A 21492-nucleotide genomic window follows, 5' to 3' on the forward strand; every position below is an offset into this window, starting at 1 on the left:
CAGAGTTAAGAAGCTGGCCAGGGCTAGGAAAAGTAACTGGCATAGCTGTTCCAACATAAGCTAACAGGCCTCCCCACATAGTCCAAGGCTTGATTTTGCAAAGCTGTTGAAGGAGCGTTCCCAGAATGATTCCAACTTGATTTGGGATTATGGCTATCATTCAAAATCAACCTTTTTGCGGCCTACAGAAAATCAACAATAAAGGCCAGTGAGGCAGCCAACTTACAAACTCCAATGATAACTTGTTTCAACACTGAACTGCTGGCAAGGCAGAAGGGCTGACACTGAGGAACAGACAGCACCTCTAAGCCCCAGGGGCTGAGGAGGGCATTCAACACAGAGAGGGTCTCTGATAATTCATGAAATGCATTCTGAAGTCATCTAGAATGGAGGTTGCAATCCTCTGTGCTTGAGCATCTGCCTCACTGTGCTCCTGGATGTCACACAAAAACTGCAATCCTTCTTCTTCAACTAACATTCTGCAGTATTTGCTGGCTGAAAGAAAATCAAAGAGAACTGATGGACAAACTGGCATTTTAAATATTCCCAAGTCACCACATTCACCTTTGTGAAGAAAGGGTACCAAGGTTTAAGCCCTTTGACATAGGAATTAACAGATAAAAGAAATATGTCAAAGGGCACCCGGGTGGCTCAGTTGGTTAAGCACCCGACTTGGGCTCAGATCATGATCTCACGGTTTGTGGGTTCGAGCCGCACGTTGGGCTCTGTGCTGACAGGTGGGAGCCTGGAGCCTGCTTCAGATTCTGTGTCTCCCTCTCTCAGTCCCTCTCACACTTATACTCTCTCTCTCTCAAAAATAAACATAAAAAAAACTTAAAAAAAAATACGTCAAAACTTAAATAATGCTTGGATTGTGCAGTGCAATTATAAATGATTTTTTAGTATGTTTATTTCCAGACAACTCTATGCCTCAAATCTCTAATCCTAGCTAAAAGGATAGAAACCTCTTTTATTATAAATGTAATACACATTTCAAGTTCAGGCATTATGCTGAGCTAGATAACCTGATAACACTAGATGCTGGATAAAATATAACAAAAAATTTTAAATGTATACTCATTTATACAAAGTAAATGTATACTCATCTATACAAAGTAAAGAACTTGTCCAGGACCCAGACATAGATTGCAGAGAGCACCTAAGCTCATGTAACTTTATCTGCAGCTATCCCGGGGAAGAAAGGGACTGTCAGTTTCAGTAATCTAGCAATTTAGGTTCCAACTTACAAAGTTAGAAGCAATCTATATATAATAAAATATGTATCAGTGCATAAAGCTGACCCCTCAAAGGACTATAGGAGAGAAGGGATAAGACAATGAAAACATTTGGCCTCTAGGTGGGTATACAGGTGTGGTTGGAAGAAATCCTCCCCAAGAATTCATAACCACAGTAGTGAGTTGGTATAGGATTTGAATTTATACTGCCTAAATGTTCTGGGAACCCTTGAGCTGAGAAGTTAATATGAAAATTAGTTCAATCCCAGGACAACCTCTAGAGCACCTGAGGGAAGCAAATACAAAACTGCGTAGTCTAAAAAGGAGTCTCTTAATCATTCCAAAGGCCAACTAGACACAGGGAGAAATAATGATCTAATGACATGGAAATTATTTTTTTAAGGATAAGATAGGGGCGCCTGGGTGGCGTAGTCGGTTAAGCGTCCGACTTCAGCCAGGTCACGATCTCGCGGTCCGTGAGTTCGAGCCCCGCGTCAGGCTCTGGGCTGATGGCTCAGAGCCTGGAGCCTGTTTCCGATTCTGTGTCTCCCTCTCTCTCTGCCCCTCCCCCATTCATGCTCTGTCTCTCTGTCCCAAAAATAAATAAACGTTGAAAAAAAAAATTTAAGGATAAGATAGAATAAAGTGAGAGAAGGTATAAGATACTTCTGACAGACACCCCACAAGGAAAGTATAGGGGAAGAATAAGATCTTTAAACAGCTGAGAATTTTCATCAATTTTGGAAAGTGTAACTGTGACCTGAAGTCCAGAGGCTGTGTAACAAAAGGCTGATGAAACATAATGAACAAAGTCAAGACAATAAACTGCAGAAAAAATATTTGCAAGAGTTCCTTCAAATTAAAAAGATCAACAAAGAGTAGACAAAAAGTGAATAAAGAATATCAATGGACAATTCAAGGAAACGAAAACGAGTCTTCAATAAAAGATAGCTAATGTAACTTAAATGTTAAGCAAGACCATCATTTCACCTTAAATTGACAAAGAACAAAACATTCAATTAAACATTGTCTGTGTAAGAATGACAAGCTTTCATACATTGCTGACAGGAATGAAAACTGATAATCAACTCACCAGAAAACAGTTTAGCAATGCCTATCAATATCACCATGTTCCTAACATTTTGACTCAGCAATTCTAAATATTATGCAGATTAACTGACACTTGCAAAATGATACACTTAACAAATGATATGTACTATGCGTGAACTAATACTGTGCTATGCACAAATGCTAATACTATGAGCCTAGCAATGTTTTAAATGCTTAACGAATATTAACCCACTTAATTTTTTTCAATGTTTATTTATTTATTTTGAGAGAGAGAGAGAGAGAGAGAGAGACAGACAGACAGACAGACAGACATGAGTGGGGGAGGCACAGAGAGAGAGAGGGCAACACAGAATCCAGAGCAGGCTCCAGGCTCTGAGCTGTCAGCACAGAGCCCAATGCAGGTCTCGAACTCATGGACCACAAGATCATGACCTGAGCTGAAGTCAGATGCTCAATCAACTGAGCCACCCAGGCACCCCAACCCACTTAATTCTTACAGCTCTATGAAGTAGGTATTTTTATCCCCATTTTATAGTTAAGGAAACTGGGGCACAGTGAAGTCAAGTAACTTGCTCAAGTTCCCACTGTTAGTAACTGGCAGAAACTGGGAACAGAGCACAGGTAGTCAGTCTGGTTCTAACATCTGTCCTCTTAATTACCCACGTGTGCATCTTCAATTCATAGATAGAGTTACAGATATATAGTCTTTGTATATCATTTTTCATTGTACATTAATCCATATTCATGTATATAAATATGTTAATATTCAATAAAATAGTGCTTGTAATAGAAAAGACTAGAAACAATATCCATTTAAAGAAGACTGGTTAAATAATTATATCTATATAGTGAAGAAATACTGAGCAGTCTAACTAATAGTGGTAATCTGGAGCTCTGCCAGTTGCTATTTTAACTTTAGCAAGTTACTTAAGTTCTCTGTGCCTTGTTTGCTCATCTGTAATAGATGAATAATAAAAATAATGCTACCCCCTTCGCGTTGTTGTGAAGATTGAGTTAACTCATAAAGACCTTGCAATACTGCCTGGCACAGAGAAAGTACTCAACTAACTTCTAGTTGCTATAAACCAAAGTCATTTCAGAGCTATTCTGACAGATCTGCCTGTAGTTGTTTATATGCCAACACCATTCACAATACTTATTTATAATTTAAAGAGAAGTGTTAGGGCAAGCTCCTAGAAACCATTTTTCTTGGTCAGTTCTTTCTTGTTTATTCTGCCAGGTTAACTTTAGAATAATTTTCAGATCCCTCACCTCACTCGTTCATTTAAATTGCAGCATATTCATAAGCTGAAAAGATTTGACATGTGTCTCTTAAAAAGTCTTTCCATCTAGGAATATAGTATGTCTCATAATTACTTCAGGTTTCTCAATTATTTCTCAGTTTACTGCACAGAGCTCTCATTGTTTGTTAAAATTATTTTGGGAATTTTATACTTTTTGTTAGTAGCTAATATTTTAATTCTAAAGCTATTTCTTGAAACTTTTCACTATAAAATTATACTCTGTATTTCTTTTATAATAAAAGCAAAAAATTTTACAATAATCCTTAGCAAAGAATGTAAGTCCCCAATTCTCCCAACAGCCAAACATGTAAAAACATTTAATCTGGCTAGGAAACAACCCCTGACTCCTGGCCCTCCAGCCTCCCCCAGACCATTACAAAAAGGCAGATGTATATATTACTATAGACAGAGTATTCATGATAAACTGTTGAGTGAAAAGAGCCAGCTATAGGGCAACATGCACAGAATGAGCCCATTTTGTTTAAAAATGTCCTTATTTATATATAGTATATACTAACTACAGTATGTGTATAGAGAAGTATTTGGAAGGATAGTTATAATTATCAAATTGTTAATAGTACCTGCCTGTGGGGAATAGGAGTGAGAGCCAACTTTCACTTTCTTTTATAATTTTTTTTTTTTAACGTTTTTTTTTTGAGACAGAGAGAGACAGAGCATGAACGGGGGAGGGGCAGAGAGAGAGCGAGACACAGAATCGGAAGCAGGCTCCAGGCTTTGAGCCATCAGCCCAGAGCCCGACGCAGGGCTCGAACTCACAGACTGCGAGATCGTGACCTGAGCCGAAGTCGGACGCTCAACCGACTGAGCCACCCAGGCGCCCCAACTTTCACTTTCTATACTGCTTGACGTCCACCCCCAAATAGATTATAATTCTGTGACATTTTTTAAACTAATAAAAACATTTTCCAACTTCCTTTTTTAAAAAAGTTAAATTCAATAGAGGTGAACAAATTTTCAAAATTCTATCTTGAACTTAACCTTTATACAAAAAAACAGTTGGAAAACAACTATGTTTTGAATACATACGGTTTTTACTGCAGACATGATACATTGCCCATAGTGCCCAGAGCTGAACTGCTGGTTGAGAGAAGTTGCCAAGGAGTGGGAAAAATGCCTTGAAGGATCTAAAGAGGCACAAAGAAGTTCATTTAGAATTCAGGCTAGCATCTGTGATACAATAATTATTTTTAACCTCTCCACAGGATCATTTCCTCATTGAGACAGATGTATTGTTGAGCATATATCAGAAGCTAACATTTAAGAACTTACATTCTATGTTAGACACTCTTTATATTCAGTATCTCATTTCATCCTCAATCTTGCACACAATAAGCCTCATTTTACAGAGGAATAAAACTGAGTCTCAAAGATCTTCTAAAAGTGATTTTCCCAAAATCACAAAGTAACAGGATTTGAACATAAGGCTATCTGACTCTATTTTATCACTGTACCATGGTCTCTACATAGCACAATGAGGACAAGCTTTAAGAAAAGTACTTCTCCATCACGAGATTACCTGTAGGTCACCAACGCTGTCATCTTACAACTTGAACTTGGCCAATTCTGGATGGTTGCATACTATACAAAAAGAGAAACCAGGATTCTAGTATTGTATTCCACCCTTTTTAAAAGGTCATAATAGGCTGTTTCATGCCATTTATAATTACATATATATGAAAAAACAAATCTTCAAAATATGGGAATGATCACCCAAATTAAGGTATACCTACCTGCCAAAATATGAAGTAGATAACCATTAAATATGTAGAATAGGAACAAAGTCATGTGGAAAACAGTGCAATAAGAGGGGGCTTCTGAGTAAAGATGCAGGACTTGGCATGCATCCATTCCTTTCCTAAATCCCATGACCAGAAATATATAAATGGTTTAAAATAAAAGAAGGCAACCAAACAAGAACAAAGCAGAAAGAAAATGGTGAGTGATTTAGTAGATCTAGCACTGGAGAAGATTAAAAAATGAACCAGTTTGAACAGAACTCCCAGACATAAAAATCTGGCACACCAAGTACTTTAGGAAGTGAGATTAGAGGTGGGGTTAAAAACAAGAGGAATGATCGAAAGTACCGAAGAATCAAGACTCCCATATCTCCTTTCCACCACTAATAAAAATTTCTGGACTGGGCAACCTTGTGAACAATTAAGGGTTGAAGTACCATGTTAAAAACAGGGATGAAGTGAAAATCTAAATGATAAATGCTGAGAGTCCCTTGCTCTCAACTCTCTTCCTCTAGTGGGATTTCAGACCATTGGAACCAAGCTTATCATTTTCAGTCAGGAGAACAGAAGATTCTTCTTGAGGAAAATTCCAACCAGTTCAGGACAGAAGATCTAATGACAATGACAGTGACTAATACAGATCACGCTAGGTGAGGCCCACAGTTGACAAGTTCCACCCATCTGCACCTAGCTTCCAAACAACTCCACTCTTAAATATGACTGCACAGCTGAAGATCTCCATATACTTTAAGAAAGTCTGTAACATAAACGATAAAAATAGGGTGAAAAAGTAACTTGCAGAAAACAGAAACCTTGAAAGAAGAGGAAAATTTAAAAAACAAAACAAAAGCAAAACCCAAAAGCAAAAAACAAAAAACAGAAACCTTGAAAGAAGAGGAAAATTTAAAAAACAAAACAAAAGCAAAACCCAAAAGCAAAAAACAAAAAACAGAAACCTTGAAAGAAGAGGAAAATTTAAAAAACAAAACAAAAGCAAACCTTGAAAGAAGAGGAAAATTTAAAAAACAAAACAAAAGCAAAACTAATCATTACTACCTTTAAAGAGATAATAGATACAGCAACCATGGGAAAAGAGTAAGATATTATATGAAAAAGAAGCACTCAGAGAACAAAAGAGAGTTCTTGAAAATTAAAATAGAAATATATAAATACAAATATATAACTATACATAATATATAAAAACACATTATAAGCTATAAAAATAAATAAATATACTGTGGTACCTGGTGGCTCAGTCAGTTAAGTGTCCAGCTCTTGATTTTGGCTCAGGTCATGATCTCACAGATTGTGAGATTGAGTCCCACATTGGGCTCTGCACTGACAGTGCGGAGCCTGCTTGGGATTTCCTCTCTCTCTCTCTCTCTCTGCCCCTCCCCTCCTTGTGTGTGTGCACACACTCTCTCTCTCTCAAAAAAAAAAAAAAATTAAGGGGCACCTAGGTGGCCCAGTTGGTTAAGCCTCTGACTTCAGCTCAGGTCATGATCTCACAGCTCGTGAGTTTGAGCCCCACGCTGGGCTCTGTGCTGACAGCTCAGAGCCTGAACCTGCCTCGGATTCTGTGTCCTCCTCTCTCTCTCAAAAATAAACATTAAAAAATTTTAAAGTATATGTTAAACTATATGATGAGCCATATAAATATATAAAATTACATTAAAATAGCTAATTATATAATAAAATATATAAAATATAAATGCAAAACCCAATAGGAGTGGAGATTTTTTTATTTATTTATTTTGGAGAGAGAGAGCACAAGTGAGGAAGGGGCAGAGAGAGGTGGGGAGAGAGAGAATCCCAAGCAGGCTTCACACCACCAGTGCAGAACCCAATGTGAAGCTCGAACTCACAAACCTCAAAATCATGACCTGAGCCAAAGTCAGACACTTAACTGTGCCACCCAGATGCCCCAGCAGTGGAGATTTTAAAAGATTTTTTTTAAAGAGGAAAACAGGGAAATAGGTAAGGAAAAATGAGTCCAGGGAGGCCAACATCCTAAGGTGGGGGGAAAAAAAGAGGAAGAGAGTAGAGAGGGAGAAAGAAATTTCTCAGAACTGAAGGAAACAAGCTTCTAGAGCAATTAGTATCCAAGATAATGATGAAAATAAACCTACATCCAGGCACACCACTGTGTGATTTTTGAGAACAAAAATCTTAAAGGTTCTGAAGGAAAATGGCTTCTCAAAAGTGATACTGAGAAAACAAAGAAGTAATGACTTAAAAATTCAGAAAGAAAAATATTCCAAAACTAAAATTCTATACCCAGCCATGTGACTAACTAAATATGAAGGTAAAATAATGCCCTTTTCAAACAAATAAGGTCTGAATTATTTATTTATTTATTTGAGAGAGAGAGAGAGAGACAGAGACAGAGACAGAGACAGAGAGACAGAGAGTGAGTGAGTGTATGGAGGTGGGGAGGTTGGGAGGGTAGAGGGAGAGAAGCTAGAGCCTGACGTGAGGCTCGGATCTCGTGACTCTGAGATCATGTAAAGTCTAAAATTTTCTATTTCATGCATTTCTTCTGAGGAAGCTACTAGATAAGATCCAACAGAATGAGGGAGTACACCAAAAAACCAGGAAGGCATGCAATCCAGGAAACAGGGAATCCAACACCAGAGAAGTAAAGAGAATCCCCAGTAAAGGAATATCCTGGAATGACAGCAGTATAGCAAATACACAAATAAGCAGACCAGATGGAAGAAAACAGAAAGTTTTGGGAAAGAAGTCTTAAGAAGCTGAAGTAGATGGAATATATTTCAATATACTGAAAGGATATATATACTTGGGAGTATAGGAAAGGGTACGCATAGGGAAAATGAGAAAAAGAATCTTCTTTTTCCAGAATGGGAAAATGAATGAACAGATTAATGTCTAAAACTGCAAAATGAAGTAGCAACAGAGGTAATTTAGATATGGAGAAAATATCAAAAGAAATAGCTTGAAAAAAAGCTGAAAGTGGAAAAGAGAACTGGTTAAAGCCACATTCAACTGTTTATACGTGTAACTTTTATAAAAGAAAAATATCAGGAGGAATGTAACAAAGTATTAACAGAGGTTAGAGCTTGATTGTACGGTGAGTGATTTAGAATATTTTCTTTGTACTTTTTTATTATGTTTCCCATTTTCTACAATGAATACATATTTCTAAAATTCTTGGGACGCCTGGGTAGCTCAGTTGGTTGAGTATCCGACTTAGGCTCAGGTCGTGATCTCACAGTCTGTGGGTTCGAACCTTGTGTCAGGCTCTGTGCGCACAGCTCAGAGCCTGGAGCCTGCTTCGGATTCTGTGTCTCCCCCATCTCTCTGCCCCTCCTCTGCCCACACTCTGTCTCTCTTTCTGAAATATAAAATAATAATAATAAAGTAAAATTCTTAAAACTAGAAAAGTAAGTCTCCTGCAAGAAGAGATCAGGACACAGTTTGTAAAGAAGAACGAATGGTCCTTGTACCAAATCCTGGAGAAGAGCACTCCTCTGAAGGTCATGGGACATCCAGGGCTGTGTGTCAGATGTCAGGTGGGCTATGATGCCTGCAGCAAAATAACTGACTTCTATTTCTTTGCTATGGAGCAAGCTGCTAATATGTTTCACCACATCTTCAGTCACCAGCTTGGAAGACAGTTCTCTAACTTCAGCTATGTTGTTCTACAGGTAAAAGAGAGCAGAAAATATCAGGGATAGGAAAGGGAGAGAGAATCAGTGTCTGATTCTCTCTTCCTTTCCTACTGCTTAGCTTAGATACAGTCAGAATACTTCATCCCATCCTCCTCCCTCTCAATTTAGCCTAAAACCCGTAATCCCACCCCTTGATGATGAGGATATCAGTAATGACAAATCACTGAGTGAGCACTTACTAAGTGCCAGGCACTGTACTAGACAAACAAAAAGGTCCTTTTTAATGTTTCATATAGTTTTACCAAGAAATAAGTCACTCAGCAAGATTTAACTTGTCAGTCAGAACTTGTCAGGTTTATACTGCTAATAACTAGTTGAACTAGAATAAAATCCAGGCCTGACTCAAATACTTAAGATTGCTCAGGGCCTACTATATGTTACATTAGCTTGAAATTTAACAGTAACAATGAAAGGCAGGTAGTATTTTATTTTATATATTAGGTTGCTATGCTGTTTAACAAACTGCCACAAACTTGGTGGCTTAAAACAACATACATTTTTTCTCTCTGTTTTTGTGGTCCAGGAGTTCATCCATGGCTTAGGTGGCTCTTCTACTCTGAGGTCTCAAAAAGCCACAATCAAAGTGCTGGCTGGGCTGCATTCTCATCTGGGGGCTCCACTGGAAGGAAACCTACTTCCAAGCTTACAAACTGTTGGCCACATTCATTAAGATTGAGGGTTTCGTTTTCTTGCTGGAGGCCACCCTTAGCGCCTAGAAGCTGCCCATAGTTACTTCCCACAGGGGCTTCTTTCTCCAACTACTTACTTCTTGGCAGCTTGCTTTTTCAAATACATGGAAGAGTCTCTCTAGCAAGTCTATTAGCAAGAGGGATTAACACCATAGTACCCCTAAATCAGAGGGGGGATATGTTCTAAGACCCCCAATGGATATGCCTGAAACCACAAACAGTATCAAATTCTATAATATACTGTTTTTTCTACACAAACATACCTGTGATAAAGTTCAATGTATAAATTAGGCCCAGTAAGAGATTAACAATAATAGAATAATCATAACAATATATTGTTTACTTTTGTCTGTTTTTTTAAAGTTTATTTATTTTGAGAGAGAGAGCATGGGCACGGGAGGGGCAAAAGAGAGGGAGAGAGAGAGAATCCCAAGCAGGCTTCATGCTGTCAGCGCACAGCCCGACAAAGGGCTCAAACTCATGAACCATGAGATCATGACCTAAGCTGAGATCAAGAGTTGGGCACTTAACCAACTGAGCCACTCAGGTGCCCCTCATATAACTTTTATTACAATATACTGTTATAGGGGCACCTGAGTGGCTCAGTCAGTTAAGTGTCCGACTCTTGGTTTTGGCTCAGGTCATGATCTCATGGTTTGAGTTCAAGCCCAACATTGGGCTTTGCACTGATGGTGCAGAGCCTGCTTGGGAGTCTGTCTCTTGCCCCTCACCTGCTTGTGCTCTCTCTTGCGCTCTTAAAAAAAAATTACATGAATGTGGTCTCTTTCTCAAAATATCTTTTTTTTTAAAGCTTATTTATTTATTTTGAGAGAGAGAGAAAACACATGAGCGGGGGGAGGGGCAGAGAGAGAATCCCAAGCAGGTTTTGCTCTGTCAGTACAGAGCCTGATGTGGGGCTCAAACTCACAAACTGTGAGATCATAACCTGAACTGAAATCAAGAGCCAGATGCTTAACCGACTGAGCCACCCAGGCACCCTCTCAAATATCTTATTTCACTGTACTCACTCTTCTGCTGCTTGTGAGGAGATGATAAAATGCCTATATGACAAGACAAAAAGGTGGATGACGTAAGCATGTGACATAGCATTAGGCTACTACTGACCTTTGGACCATTCCTCAGGAGGATCACCTGCTTCCAGACTGTGAGTAACTGAAACTATGGATAAGGGGAAGGGGTCTACTGTCTATACACCATAACATAATCACAGAACTGATACCCTATCATCTTTGCTATATTCTATTCGTTAGAAGCAAGTCACAGTTCCTGCCCACATTTGAGAGGAGGACTTTTACAAAGACGTGAACAGCAAGAAGAAATCAGAATCACTAGGAATCACCTTAGGGTCTGTCTACCACACAGATGAAAACACAAAGGTTTAGAAGTGAAACACATAGTCAAATTGAACACAGCAGTTACTGTTCCTTCTGAAGCAGTTTTCAGAAAAGTATACCCTAGAGACTAGTATGTTCAAAATAGCATCATACAGCACTATGCAGAAAACTACATTATTTTGAGATCACTTACCCCAGGTATTTTTTTACAAGACCAGCTATACCCTATTGATTTCAGCAGAAACTGCACTATTGTGAGATTTCCCCCATTTTCCCCAAAGCTATCTATACATACCCTCATCAATAGTAGGATTTCAGCATTAAGTCGATCAGATGGAAGCCCCAGACAAGGAGAGACAACATGACAGCATCCTTACTATAACTGAGGACACCTTAGATGAATCTCACAATTTCTCTTATAAGCTTGGCAGAGGCTACTTTTCTAGTACCTTTTTCATTCCAATAGTCTATGAACAAAATGTTGAGAAGAGATGGAAGCTACAGGAGAAAGTGGGTCTTCTTCACTCAGAAAAAGGAAGGAAAGGAGGCATCCTCAAAAACTCTCAGCATTCTGAGAGGCTCTCAGAAAAAACTAAAAGATCTTTTAGAAAAGGTTAGCTAATAGTAGGACACTTAGCTTTATATAGCATATATGAGGCTTCAATCCACCTTTCTGGCCTTATTTATTGCTTTTCCCAACTTCTGCCAAAATTCCAGATATTCTTTATTACAGTATCCTTTAAATGATTACATTTTCTCATCTTCCCTAGCCAAAAGACCTTTGTCTCCTACTTATTTTGTCCTCTATCTTTCTACTTTTTTGTACCTTCCAATATTAAGATTTCCAATATTAATCATTTAATCCCCTCTACTCTGTTCCAAGTCCTATATGTGCTAGGGATACTAAAGTAAAGACACAGTCCCTGCTTTCAAGGAGTGCATGCTCTAGAATCAAAAGCTTCCACTAGACTTTGTGCTTTTCTAGCACTTACCACAGTCCATCTTAAATCAGAAAATTATTCATATACCTGTCTAACACCACCTCCCCAACACTGAAGGACCATCAGCTGGATGTATTTCATGCATGGCAAACTGCAAGGACTTAACAGTATGTCTTCATTACTTTTTGTAAATGTTCACCTTTATCTTTTGGAAACAAAGAAATTTCTCAATTATGGATATCCTGATTGAGAGGTAGTATAACAATATAATCAAAGAAATTTCTAAAGAATTGATTACCTTGATAAAAAAGTATGGTAAAGTGGTTAATATCAGAGATTCTACAGCTAGACTGCCTGAGTTTGACATTTGATTCTGCCTCCTACTACTTAGGTAACAGGATAAATAGAACATAACACAACTTTTCCTAGCTCTATGTGACTTAGCCATGTGACTTCACTGCTTCTCCCATCAAGGGGTGGCCACCTCCTTTAATGCGGGCTTAACCATGGACATATAATAAATATATATTTGGTCTTTGTTGCCAGTTCTTGAAAGAGAAGTCTTCAATCCCTTGGAATTTCCCAAGTGATAAGAGTAATCAGAGCATCTTTGTTCTTTATTTGGTAGGCAACTAAATAAATAACTCCAGGATGGGGACTGGTTGCCAAAAAAAAACCAAACCTTAATTAGAAGCCTCGGACTTTCAGCCCCACCCCACAACCTCTGGAGTAGGAGAGAGGAACTGAAGATTGAATTAATGATCAGTCATGCCTATGTGATGAAACCTCCATAAAAAATCCTAAACAATGGGTTTAGAGAACTTCTGAATTGGTAAACACATTAAGGTGCTGGGAGGGTGGTGTGCCCAGACAGAGTATGAAAGCTCTGCATGCATTCATCCTTCCTTGCCCTATATCTTTCTTCCATTTCACTGTTTCTGAGTTGTATCCTTTATAATAAACTGACAATATCAAGCAAAATGCCTTCTGGAGTCTGTGAGCCATTCTAGCAAATTATCAACCTGAGGAAGGGGTCATGGAAACTCCTAATTTATAGCCAGATGGTCAGAGGTATGGGTGGCCCAAGACTTAAAACTGGCAACTGAAGTGGGGCAGTCTTATGAACCTGAGCCCTTTAACTTGGATAACTTAGGATAACTTAGGTAGGTAGTGTAAGAAAGGAATTGAACTGAATTGGAGCATACTCAGTTGTTACTGAGAGTTGGAGAAGTGATTACTGGGAAACACCCAGGCCACCTAGTGTGCTTTGCCCAATGAGACATTAGAGAACGTGACATAAGCAGAGGTTTAAGAAGCACTTGCACAGTGGGACTTGCCTTCTAGCGCTACCCTGAAACTGAACCAAGCCCATGGTGACAGGGGTGCCTGGCTGACTCAGTCAGTAGAGCATGCAACTTTTGATTTCAGGGTCATAAGTTCAAGCCCCACATTGGGCTCAGAACTCCCTGGGGGTTGGGGAGGGGGAGAGAAGAAGAGGAAGGGAAAGGGGAGGAGGAGGAGAAGTCATCGCCCACGGAGATACAAGGCCCAACTAACAACCTGTACCAACTGTCACAGTGAGAGTTAGGCCATCTTAGCACACCTTGCCTTAGTTGAGCCACCAGATGACTACAGCAACATGAATAACTCCACTGGAATTACTGAGACCAGAAGAACTGTACGGCTAAACGGAGTTCAAACTGTTGACTCACAGATTCAAAAGTAAATAAAATGGCTGTTGTTTTAAGCTGTAGTTTGTTCAGTGCAAGAGGACTGATGTGGTATTATTTTATAGGGAATCACGTGAACACTAAATGAGTTAACACACAGAAATTGCTTACAATTGTGCCTAGCATATAGTAGGTGCTACATAACTGTTAGTTTTATTATTTTTTTTTTTAGAAATCAGAATTAACTGAAACAATTCACCTTACCCAAAGACCAAGTACTTTGCTTTGTATTGCTGACTCTGAAAAAGTCTGTCAAAAGAATATACAGGTTACTTTACCATGAAAAAAAGAACTTTACATATAAACTCAATCCTGTCTTCCCACCTCCAAGACTTGGATGAAGATTGCCAATCCTTGATTTTCTATAAAGTGACTGCAGGCAGCTGGAGACTCATCTGTAAGATTCCAAAGTGCTTTCAAAGTAAACAAGAGTGTGACATCATCTAAATTTTCAGTAGTCTTTTGTTTTACTATTGCTAGAAGTTCCTAAAAACCAAAGAGACAAAGAGTTAGATGCCCCAGTGACTAACTCAATTACAACATAAGAAAAGCAATAGTTGTTCTACCACTTAATAGCTCTGTGATCCATTTATTCTCTATATAATGAGTTATACCTAACTCCTAAGGTTTTTATGAAGATTAAAAGAAAAAAACAATTCAGCTTTAATGAGCACTTAATCTAGTTCTTGGTCCTTGTTAATAAGACTCATAATCAAGTACATATTGGCTATTCCATTATTCATTTATTTAGCATGGTTAGTCAACACCTCAGGTAAGAGCGACAGATTAAAAAAAAATGTTGGTTTTTCTCTCAACTAAATAAAAGAATTTTAAGTTTGGGAAAATGTTCTGAAGGAAACACATAAAAGCCTAAGAATTTACTTTAGAAAAGGCAGGAAAAGGAAACCTCCATGCAAAGGTAATATGTATACTGAAACAAATGAGACCAGAAGAGAAAGAAAGATAATGAGTTAAGCAAGGAGTAGAGACATAGAGGGGGCGGGAGTATGCCAGGCAGAGAAAAAGTGTGCTGTTCTTGAGCACACTTGAGCAGATCAATATGGCTAGAGGGTAACACCAGTACTACAACCATATGTCATAATAAAGAAATCATTGGCTCACTTTAACAGAGATTCCAAAACCCCATTTCATAGCAGAATAATATTGGACACAAGTGAAGCTAGTATCCTCACTTTCCTGCAAGCATATTAGACTGTTGTGAGAGAGGGAAAAGATAGCCATTTTCACTTAACCACCTAATGAAAACACATAAAATAAAACAGCACTGAACAAAGCAGAGTATGTCTGTTTTCAAGAGGAATGAGACCACCTCAAAAATTTTACCCATCAGGAGAGAATGTATCGAGAGAGTTTATCACAAAAATAAAGCTGTGAGAACCAAGAGGGAAGTGTAAGAGTGACACACAGCATTGGTAGCAATCATTCAGACGCCCAATGGGGTGAATGGCCGCAAGGCAAGGGAGGGAGCAGGGGAAGTGAGGCTGACCCTGACAATAATAACGAATGTGGCCAGGCCCGTGGTTAGATGCTTTATATATTTTTACCTTAATGACATTCAAAATAACTGCAAAATATTACTCCTATGACAGATGCCTGTTTTTCAGATGATGCCAGTTTTCAGATGAAGAATCTGAGGCACAGAGAAGATAAATAAATTATCTAAGGTCTTATGACTAGTGGCTGAACATGGCTTGTTTTCACCTAAAGCCTGAATTTTTGGTAACATTTCCAAAATTGTTTCTCCGAGAACTACAGGGCTGCTCTTCCCTCCGTGTTACTTCAGGACCTGCTCTCTATCTCGCTCTATTCTGTACCTCTGTCTGTTCCTGTTAACCATTCCCAGCAACTCCATCACATCATCTTGACGAAACTGCTGCCTCAAACACCCTACTTTATGCCCTAGAATCCTAAAAAAGGCTGCTCGAGTCTCATCTTCAATATCTGCCAGAACACTCTGAAGAGGGCATTCAACTGTATCTGGGAATTCTACTGGATTTCTCAATGAATTTGCTCCCAAGACCACTCTTCTTTCATCATTCCCTCTCCCCTCCGACTTTACTCACCATCTTTTTACACCTCTCATTCGATTACCTCATCTAGTTTTTCACGACCTACTGCTGTTCCTCCTGACAAAATCTATCAGCCTACCTACACATATATCAACGCATCCCGCTTTCCCTTCTGCTTTAGTCTAAAGTGAACATCTTTACTCCTGTTCTATACACAATTCCTGCACACACACAAAGATTTGGCACCAAATTACTTGCCTCTTTATTGCCATTGCCATCAATTTCTCCTTGTTTTTCAGAAATGTTTTCAAGGGCGTAAAATAGATCTTGGAAAAAACCAATTGCTGGCCCCATGTAGTATCTTCCTTTCTCTTTTTTTCTCATTAAAGTATATCAAAAAGTTGCTTCCGTGTTGCACCTCCCATTTGCTCATCATTGTAGTCCAAACAGGCTCTGTCCCACTACTCCACTAAAATAATGTAAACAAGATGACTAATGACTTCCATCCTGCCAAATCCAACTGGCACCTCTCTGTCCATCTCACTCAACCACTCAATAGCATCTGACATGACTGCTCAATTTTTCTGGAAATAATTCTCTTGGATTCTAAGACATCACTCTTTCTTGGTTTTCTCATTTTCCACACAACTCCACTCTCCTTCCCCGGCTTGTTCTTCTTTCTAACACACTCATTTCAGTCCTTCTTTTTACTCTATATGCACTCCACACTCTCCAGGTGATTATATCCCGTATCAGAACTGAGGACTCAAATTATTCTTACACAATACTCTGAGCTGTGCCCCATATCAAACTGCCTCTGTGACATCTCAAGCATTGCAGAAATTAACATGTCTAAAAAGTCACTCTTGATTTTTATCCCCCAAACCTACTGACTACATATCAAATACTCGTAAGATTCTACTTGTGACAGCAATGCAAAAGGTAAAAACTTTAGGAATAAATTTAAGAAATACAGAATATCAACATTAAGACAACACCCGTATACATCTGGGGGACATAGAAGACCAAATAAATGGGGTAACATCTCCTATTCTCAGAAGGAAATATCAGTATCAAAGAGATGTCAATTCTTCTAAGTAAATCTATAAATTTAACATAATCCCAAAGAAAACAAAGCTTTTTTAAAACAAGAAAAGCCAGTTCTGGTGTTCACATTAAAAAAAACAAAGAGGGACACCTGGGTGACTCAGTCAGTTAAGTGTCTGACTCTTGATTTTGCCTCAGCTCATGATCTAACAGTTCATGGGACTGAGCCCCGTGACAGGCTCTGTGCTGACAGTTGAGAGCCTGGAGCCGGCTTCGAATTGTGTATCTCCCTCTTTCCCTCTACCCCTCTTCTGCGCCCTCTCTCTCTCAAAAACAACAACAATAAAAAAAAAAAAAAAAAAAAAAAACACCCACACACAAAAATAAAACATAAGAAAAAAAAAGAAACTCAAGATCTTAACTATTAAGGAATTTATAAAACTAGTAAATAAAAAGTGTGGTATCAGCATATAAAGAGACATACAAATTAACTTAACACAGCACAAAGTCCAGAAACAGATGCAAATAGAGAAGGGAATTTAATATATGATAGAGGTAGCAATGTATAACAGTGGAGAAAAGATAATTTGTTCAACAAAAGGTGCAGAGGCAGACATTGAGAAGAAACACAGACCCTTACAACATACCCCCCCCCCCCAAAAAAAAAAAGGCTTTAAGTAAATCAAGAATTTACATGTTAAAAGAAAGGAAACCACAGATAAAAATCATGAGAAAATTTTAAAATATACTCTGTGGAGCACAGAAATACTTTCAAACTGTGCCATCAATGCCAGAGAAATAAAATGATAAATTTAAACCTATAAACATTTTTAAATTACTGCATGGCAAAACATGTCATAAATAAAGTACAAACAATCAAACAGCCAACTGGAATCCTCCCTCCATCCCTCCCTCTCTAAAATAAATTACATACATACATACATACATACATACATACATAAATGTAAAAAAATTCTTTAAAGATACATGTGGGAGAGCTAAGTTCTTATTTACTATAGCAGCAGAATCATTAGAAAACATATAAAATTGATAAATTAAGTTAAAAGCATTTTATTTAGAGATGTGGAGGTAAATACCAAAAGAAATAGCTCTAAGAGTAGAAAGTAGTTTCTTTTGGGAGCAGGTCTTTAGAGAGTTTTCACTTATAAGCCTTTTAGAATGATTATACTTTTAAAATTATGTTCATAGATTTTTTTATTGGAATAAAAAGGGTTATAAAAGCGACAATCAACTTACCTTAACTGCCATGAAGAGCTCTTCCTTAAGCTGTGCAGTTTGCTCAGATGAGAGCTGTAAGCAAACAAAAAGCCGAAAGTAAAACACTGGACATCTATCAGAGCTCCATCAAGATTCAGGAGAGAAATCTGGACTTTAGCAATCACATACCTGCAGGGCTAGAATAGAGGTGATGCTCACTGCCATTGTTTGCATCTTGGGGTTCTCATGCTTACAAAGCCATCTCATAACAAACTTGGCAGCATCAAACCTGAAAAAACAGGTTTTTTTTCTCACAATGAAGTTTTAAACAGTACATGAGGAGAGAAGAAATCACTTAACCTCCCCAACAAATCCTGTATCTTGGATTTCTAAACCCTCAGGCATGAAAATCAAGAGCACCTGGCAAAAAGAAGAGAAGGTCAGAAGAGGAAGAGGACAGAAGGCAAATAAGAATGTAAGCAAAATGCACAGAATTCAAAGTAAGTTTAGCAGGCAGGGGTGCCTGGGTGGCTCAGTCGGTTATGCATCTGACTTTGGCTCAGGTCATGATCTCACAGCTAATGAGTTTGAGCCCTTGCTGGGCTCTGTGCTGACAGCTCAGAGCCTGCAGCCTGCTTCAGATTGTGTCTCCCTCTCTCTCTGTCCCTCCCCTGCTCATGCTCTCTCTCCTTCAAAATAAATAAACATTAAAAAAAAATTTTTTTTTTAAACAAAGTAAGATTAGCAGACCTAGGAAAAACTTACCATTCAGTTCCTACTTTCATGGGTCTGAAAAATGTAAGAACCCACCCAACAAGTAGTAATTTGTAATATGAATTGTAGACAGTGCTAAAATGGGATAGCAAACAAATCACATAGCTAAAGAGAATTCATACCCTTTTATAGAGGCAGATAGTAGTTAGCTCCTATTGACTACAATTGTAGGAATGAAGACTGAGATGAGAAAGATCTTCTAACTTGCAAGAAAAGACAGAAATCAATTTTTTCTTTTTAATGAGGTCTTATTGTAACTTTAAAAGTCAACTCCCATTTTAAGTACACATTTCAATAAGATTTGAGAATGGCTTAGCCTAACACTCCACACCCACATACCACAGGCTTTGTTCATGCCAGCCTGTGCTGAATTTTTCTGCTGTTAGCAGCAACTATTATAAATGTTTCTGAGCTCATGAATCTGGAAGACTATAAAGGCCTCAAAAGGAGTCCCTTTGGAGTCCAGGATGAGGATTTTCTCAATTATTTTCAATAAAATAGTAACAAAAAGAATGACTGTACTTAGAAGAGACTTAGAAGAGGTACGGGAGAGAGAGGGAGAGAGAGAGAGGGAGAGAGAGAGGGGGAGAGGGAGAGGGAGAGAGAGAGAGAGAGAGAGAGAAAGAGAATGAATCTTAAGCAGGCTCTGAGCTCAGCACAGAGCCTGATGCAGGGCTCAGACACACAATCCTGGCATCATGACCTGAGCTGAAATCAAGAGTCAGGCACTCAACTTACTGAGTCATCACCCAGGCACCCCTAAACAGGCTCTACTTCTTAAGCTAGGCACCCTGATAAGTACTTTACAAACATTATCATGTCTAATCCTCATAAGAGTCACTATTTTACAAATGAGGAAACTTTTACAAATGAGTCAAACTTCAAGTATGTTTGACTCTCTGGAGCCCATGTTCTTGACACTTACTACCCTGAACTGGAATCACTTTGAGAGACAATATTTGCAAGCACAGTTGACCCTGGAACAACATAGGTTTGAACTATTGTGGTCCACTTAAACACAGAGTTTTTTTCAATAGACACACTGGAAAATGTTTTTGCAGATTTGCAACAATTTGAAAAAACTCACAAACAAACCTCATAGCCCAGAAATATCAAAAAAATAAGAAAAAGTTAGGGATTTATAACTATACAAAACATACATAGATACTTGTTACTGGTTTCTTTTACTATTACCATAAAATGTATACACATCTACCATAAAAGGTTATAACTTATTGAAACTTACACAAACACTTATAGACCATACATAGCACCAGTCAACAGAAATGTAAACAAACATACAGTATTAAGTAACTATATAGTTAACTGTACTACATACTGTACTACCGTAATTATTTCACAGCCACCTCCTGTTAACATTACAATGAGCTGAAGTGTGTGTGTATATCCACTTAAAATGCCCTGCAACATTAATCACTCGACATGATCAGTTTTCCCTCCAGTAAACTGTATACAGCAGTAAAAAGTAATCTCTTGCAGTACTCACATATTTTTCACTGTTTAGTAAAATATTGTAAACCCTGAATAACACCATGAGACCCATATAAAAATGCCACTGATGTTGGAAGTGCTCCCTAGAAACAAAGAAAAATCATGCCATTACAAGAAAAAGTTGAACTGCCTGATATCTACCATAGATTGAAGACTGCAGCTGGGGTGCCCATCATTTCATAAATGAACCCAGAATAAAGACCACAGTAAAAAAGAAAGAAAAGAAAAGAGAAATTGGTGAAGGTGTTGCTGCAGCTATGCCAGCTGTCATGAAACCTTGCGCTTTTTTGCAAAACACCCTTTTATCTTATTGAAAATGCAGCTTTTATGTGGGCAGGGATTGCCATAAGAAAAGCATAGTTATAGACTCTAATATGACTTGAGAAAAAGTGACCATATGACAAGTTAAAGGAAAAGGAAGGGAAAGGATCTAAAACTGCAAAAAAAAATTTAAGTTTATTTTTTGTAATTTCTACAACCAGTGGGCTCGAACTCACAACCCTGAGATCAAAAGTCATATGTTCTTCCAAGGCTCTTGGGTGGCTCAGTCTGTTGAGTATCCGACTGTTGACTTCGGCTCAGGTCGTGATCTCATGGTTTACGAGTTTGAGCCCCGCATCAGGCTCTGCACTGGCTCTCTCACTACACCTTCCCTGCTGGCACGTGTGCTCTCTCTCTCAAAATAAATAAATAAACTTAAAAAAAAAAAAAAAGCCTCAGGTACTTCTGAGCCAGTCCAGGTGCCCCTAAAATTGCAAAATTTAATGCCAGCAAAGGATAGTTTGCTTTTTAGAAAGAGGTTTGACTTAAGGCAGGAAAGAATAGGTTAACTCTACTGTTTTGTACAAATGCAGTCAGTTTTACGATAAGAACTGCCCTTATCCATAAAGCTGCTAACTCCGAAGACTTGAAGGGAAAAGATAAACATAGGATGCTAGTCTTTTGGTTGTACAAGAAGGCCTGGACAAGAATCCTTTTTATCGATTGGTTCCATACTTTGTCCCTGAAGTCAGGAATTACCTTGCCAATAAAGGACTGTCTTTAAAATTCTCTTCATATTGGGGTGCCTGGGTGGCTCAGTCAGTTGAGCCTCCAGTTTGGCTCAGGTCATGATCTCGTGGTTTGTGGGTTCATGCC

General features: G+C 38.5%; 1 protein-coding gene across 1 annotated transcript in view; it reads right to left on the minus strand.

Annotated features, from left to right (window-relative positions):
- Positions 1-304: 304 nt before the first annotated feature.
- The window catches only part of ZYG11A (zyg-11 family member A, cell cycle regulator), a 73565-nt gene continuing 52377 nt past the window's right edge, over positions 305-21492 (minus strand). The window contains 8 exon segments of the mRNA XM_047868885.1: positions 305-495; positions 4658-4755; positions 5148-5209; positions 8835-9029; positions 13979-14023; positions 14099-14260; positions 18109-18162; positions 18259-18358. Coding sequence (XP_047724841.1) covers positions 305-495; positions 4658-4755; positions 5148-5209; positions 8835-9029; positions 13979-14023; positions 14099-14260; positions 18109-18162; positions 18259-18358 — 907 coding nt within the window.

The sequence above is a fragment of the Prionailurus viverrinus genome, chromosome C1 (genome assembly GCF_022837055.1).
Source record: "Prionailurus viverrinus isolate Anna chromosome C1, UM_Priviv_1.0, whole genome shotgun sequence".
NCBI lineage: Eukaryota > Metazoa > Chordata > Mammalia > Carnivora > Felidae > Prionailurus > Prionailurus viverrinus.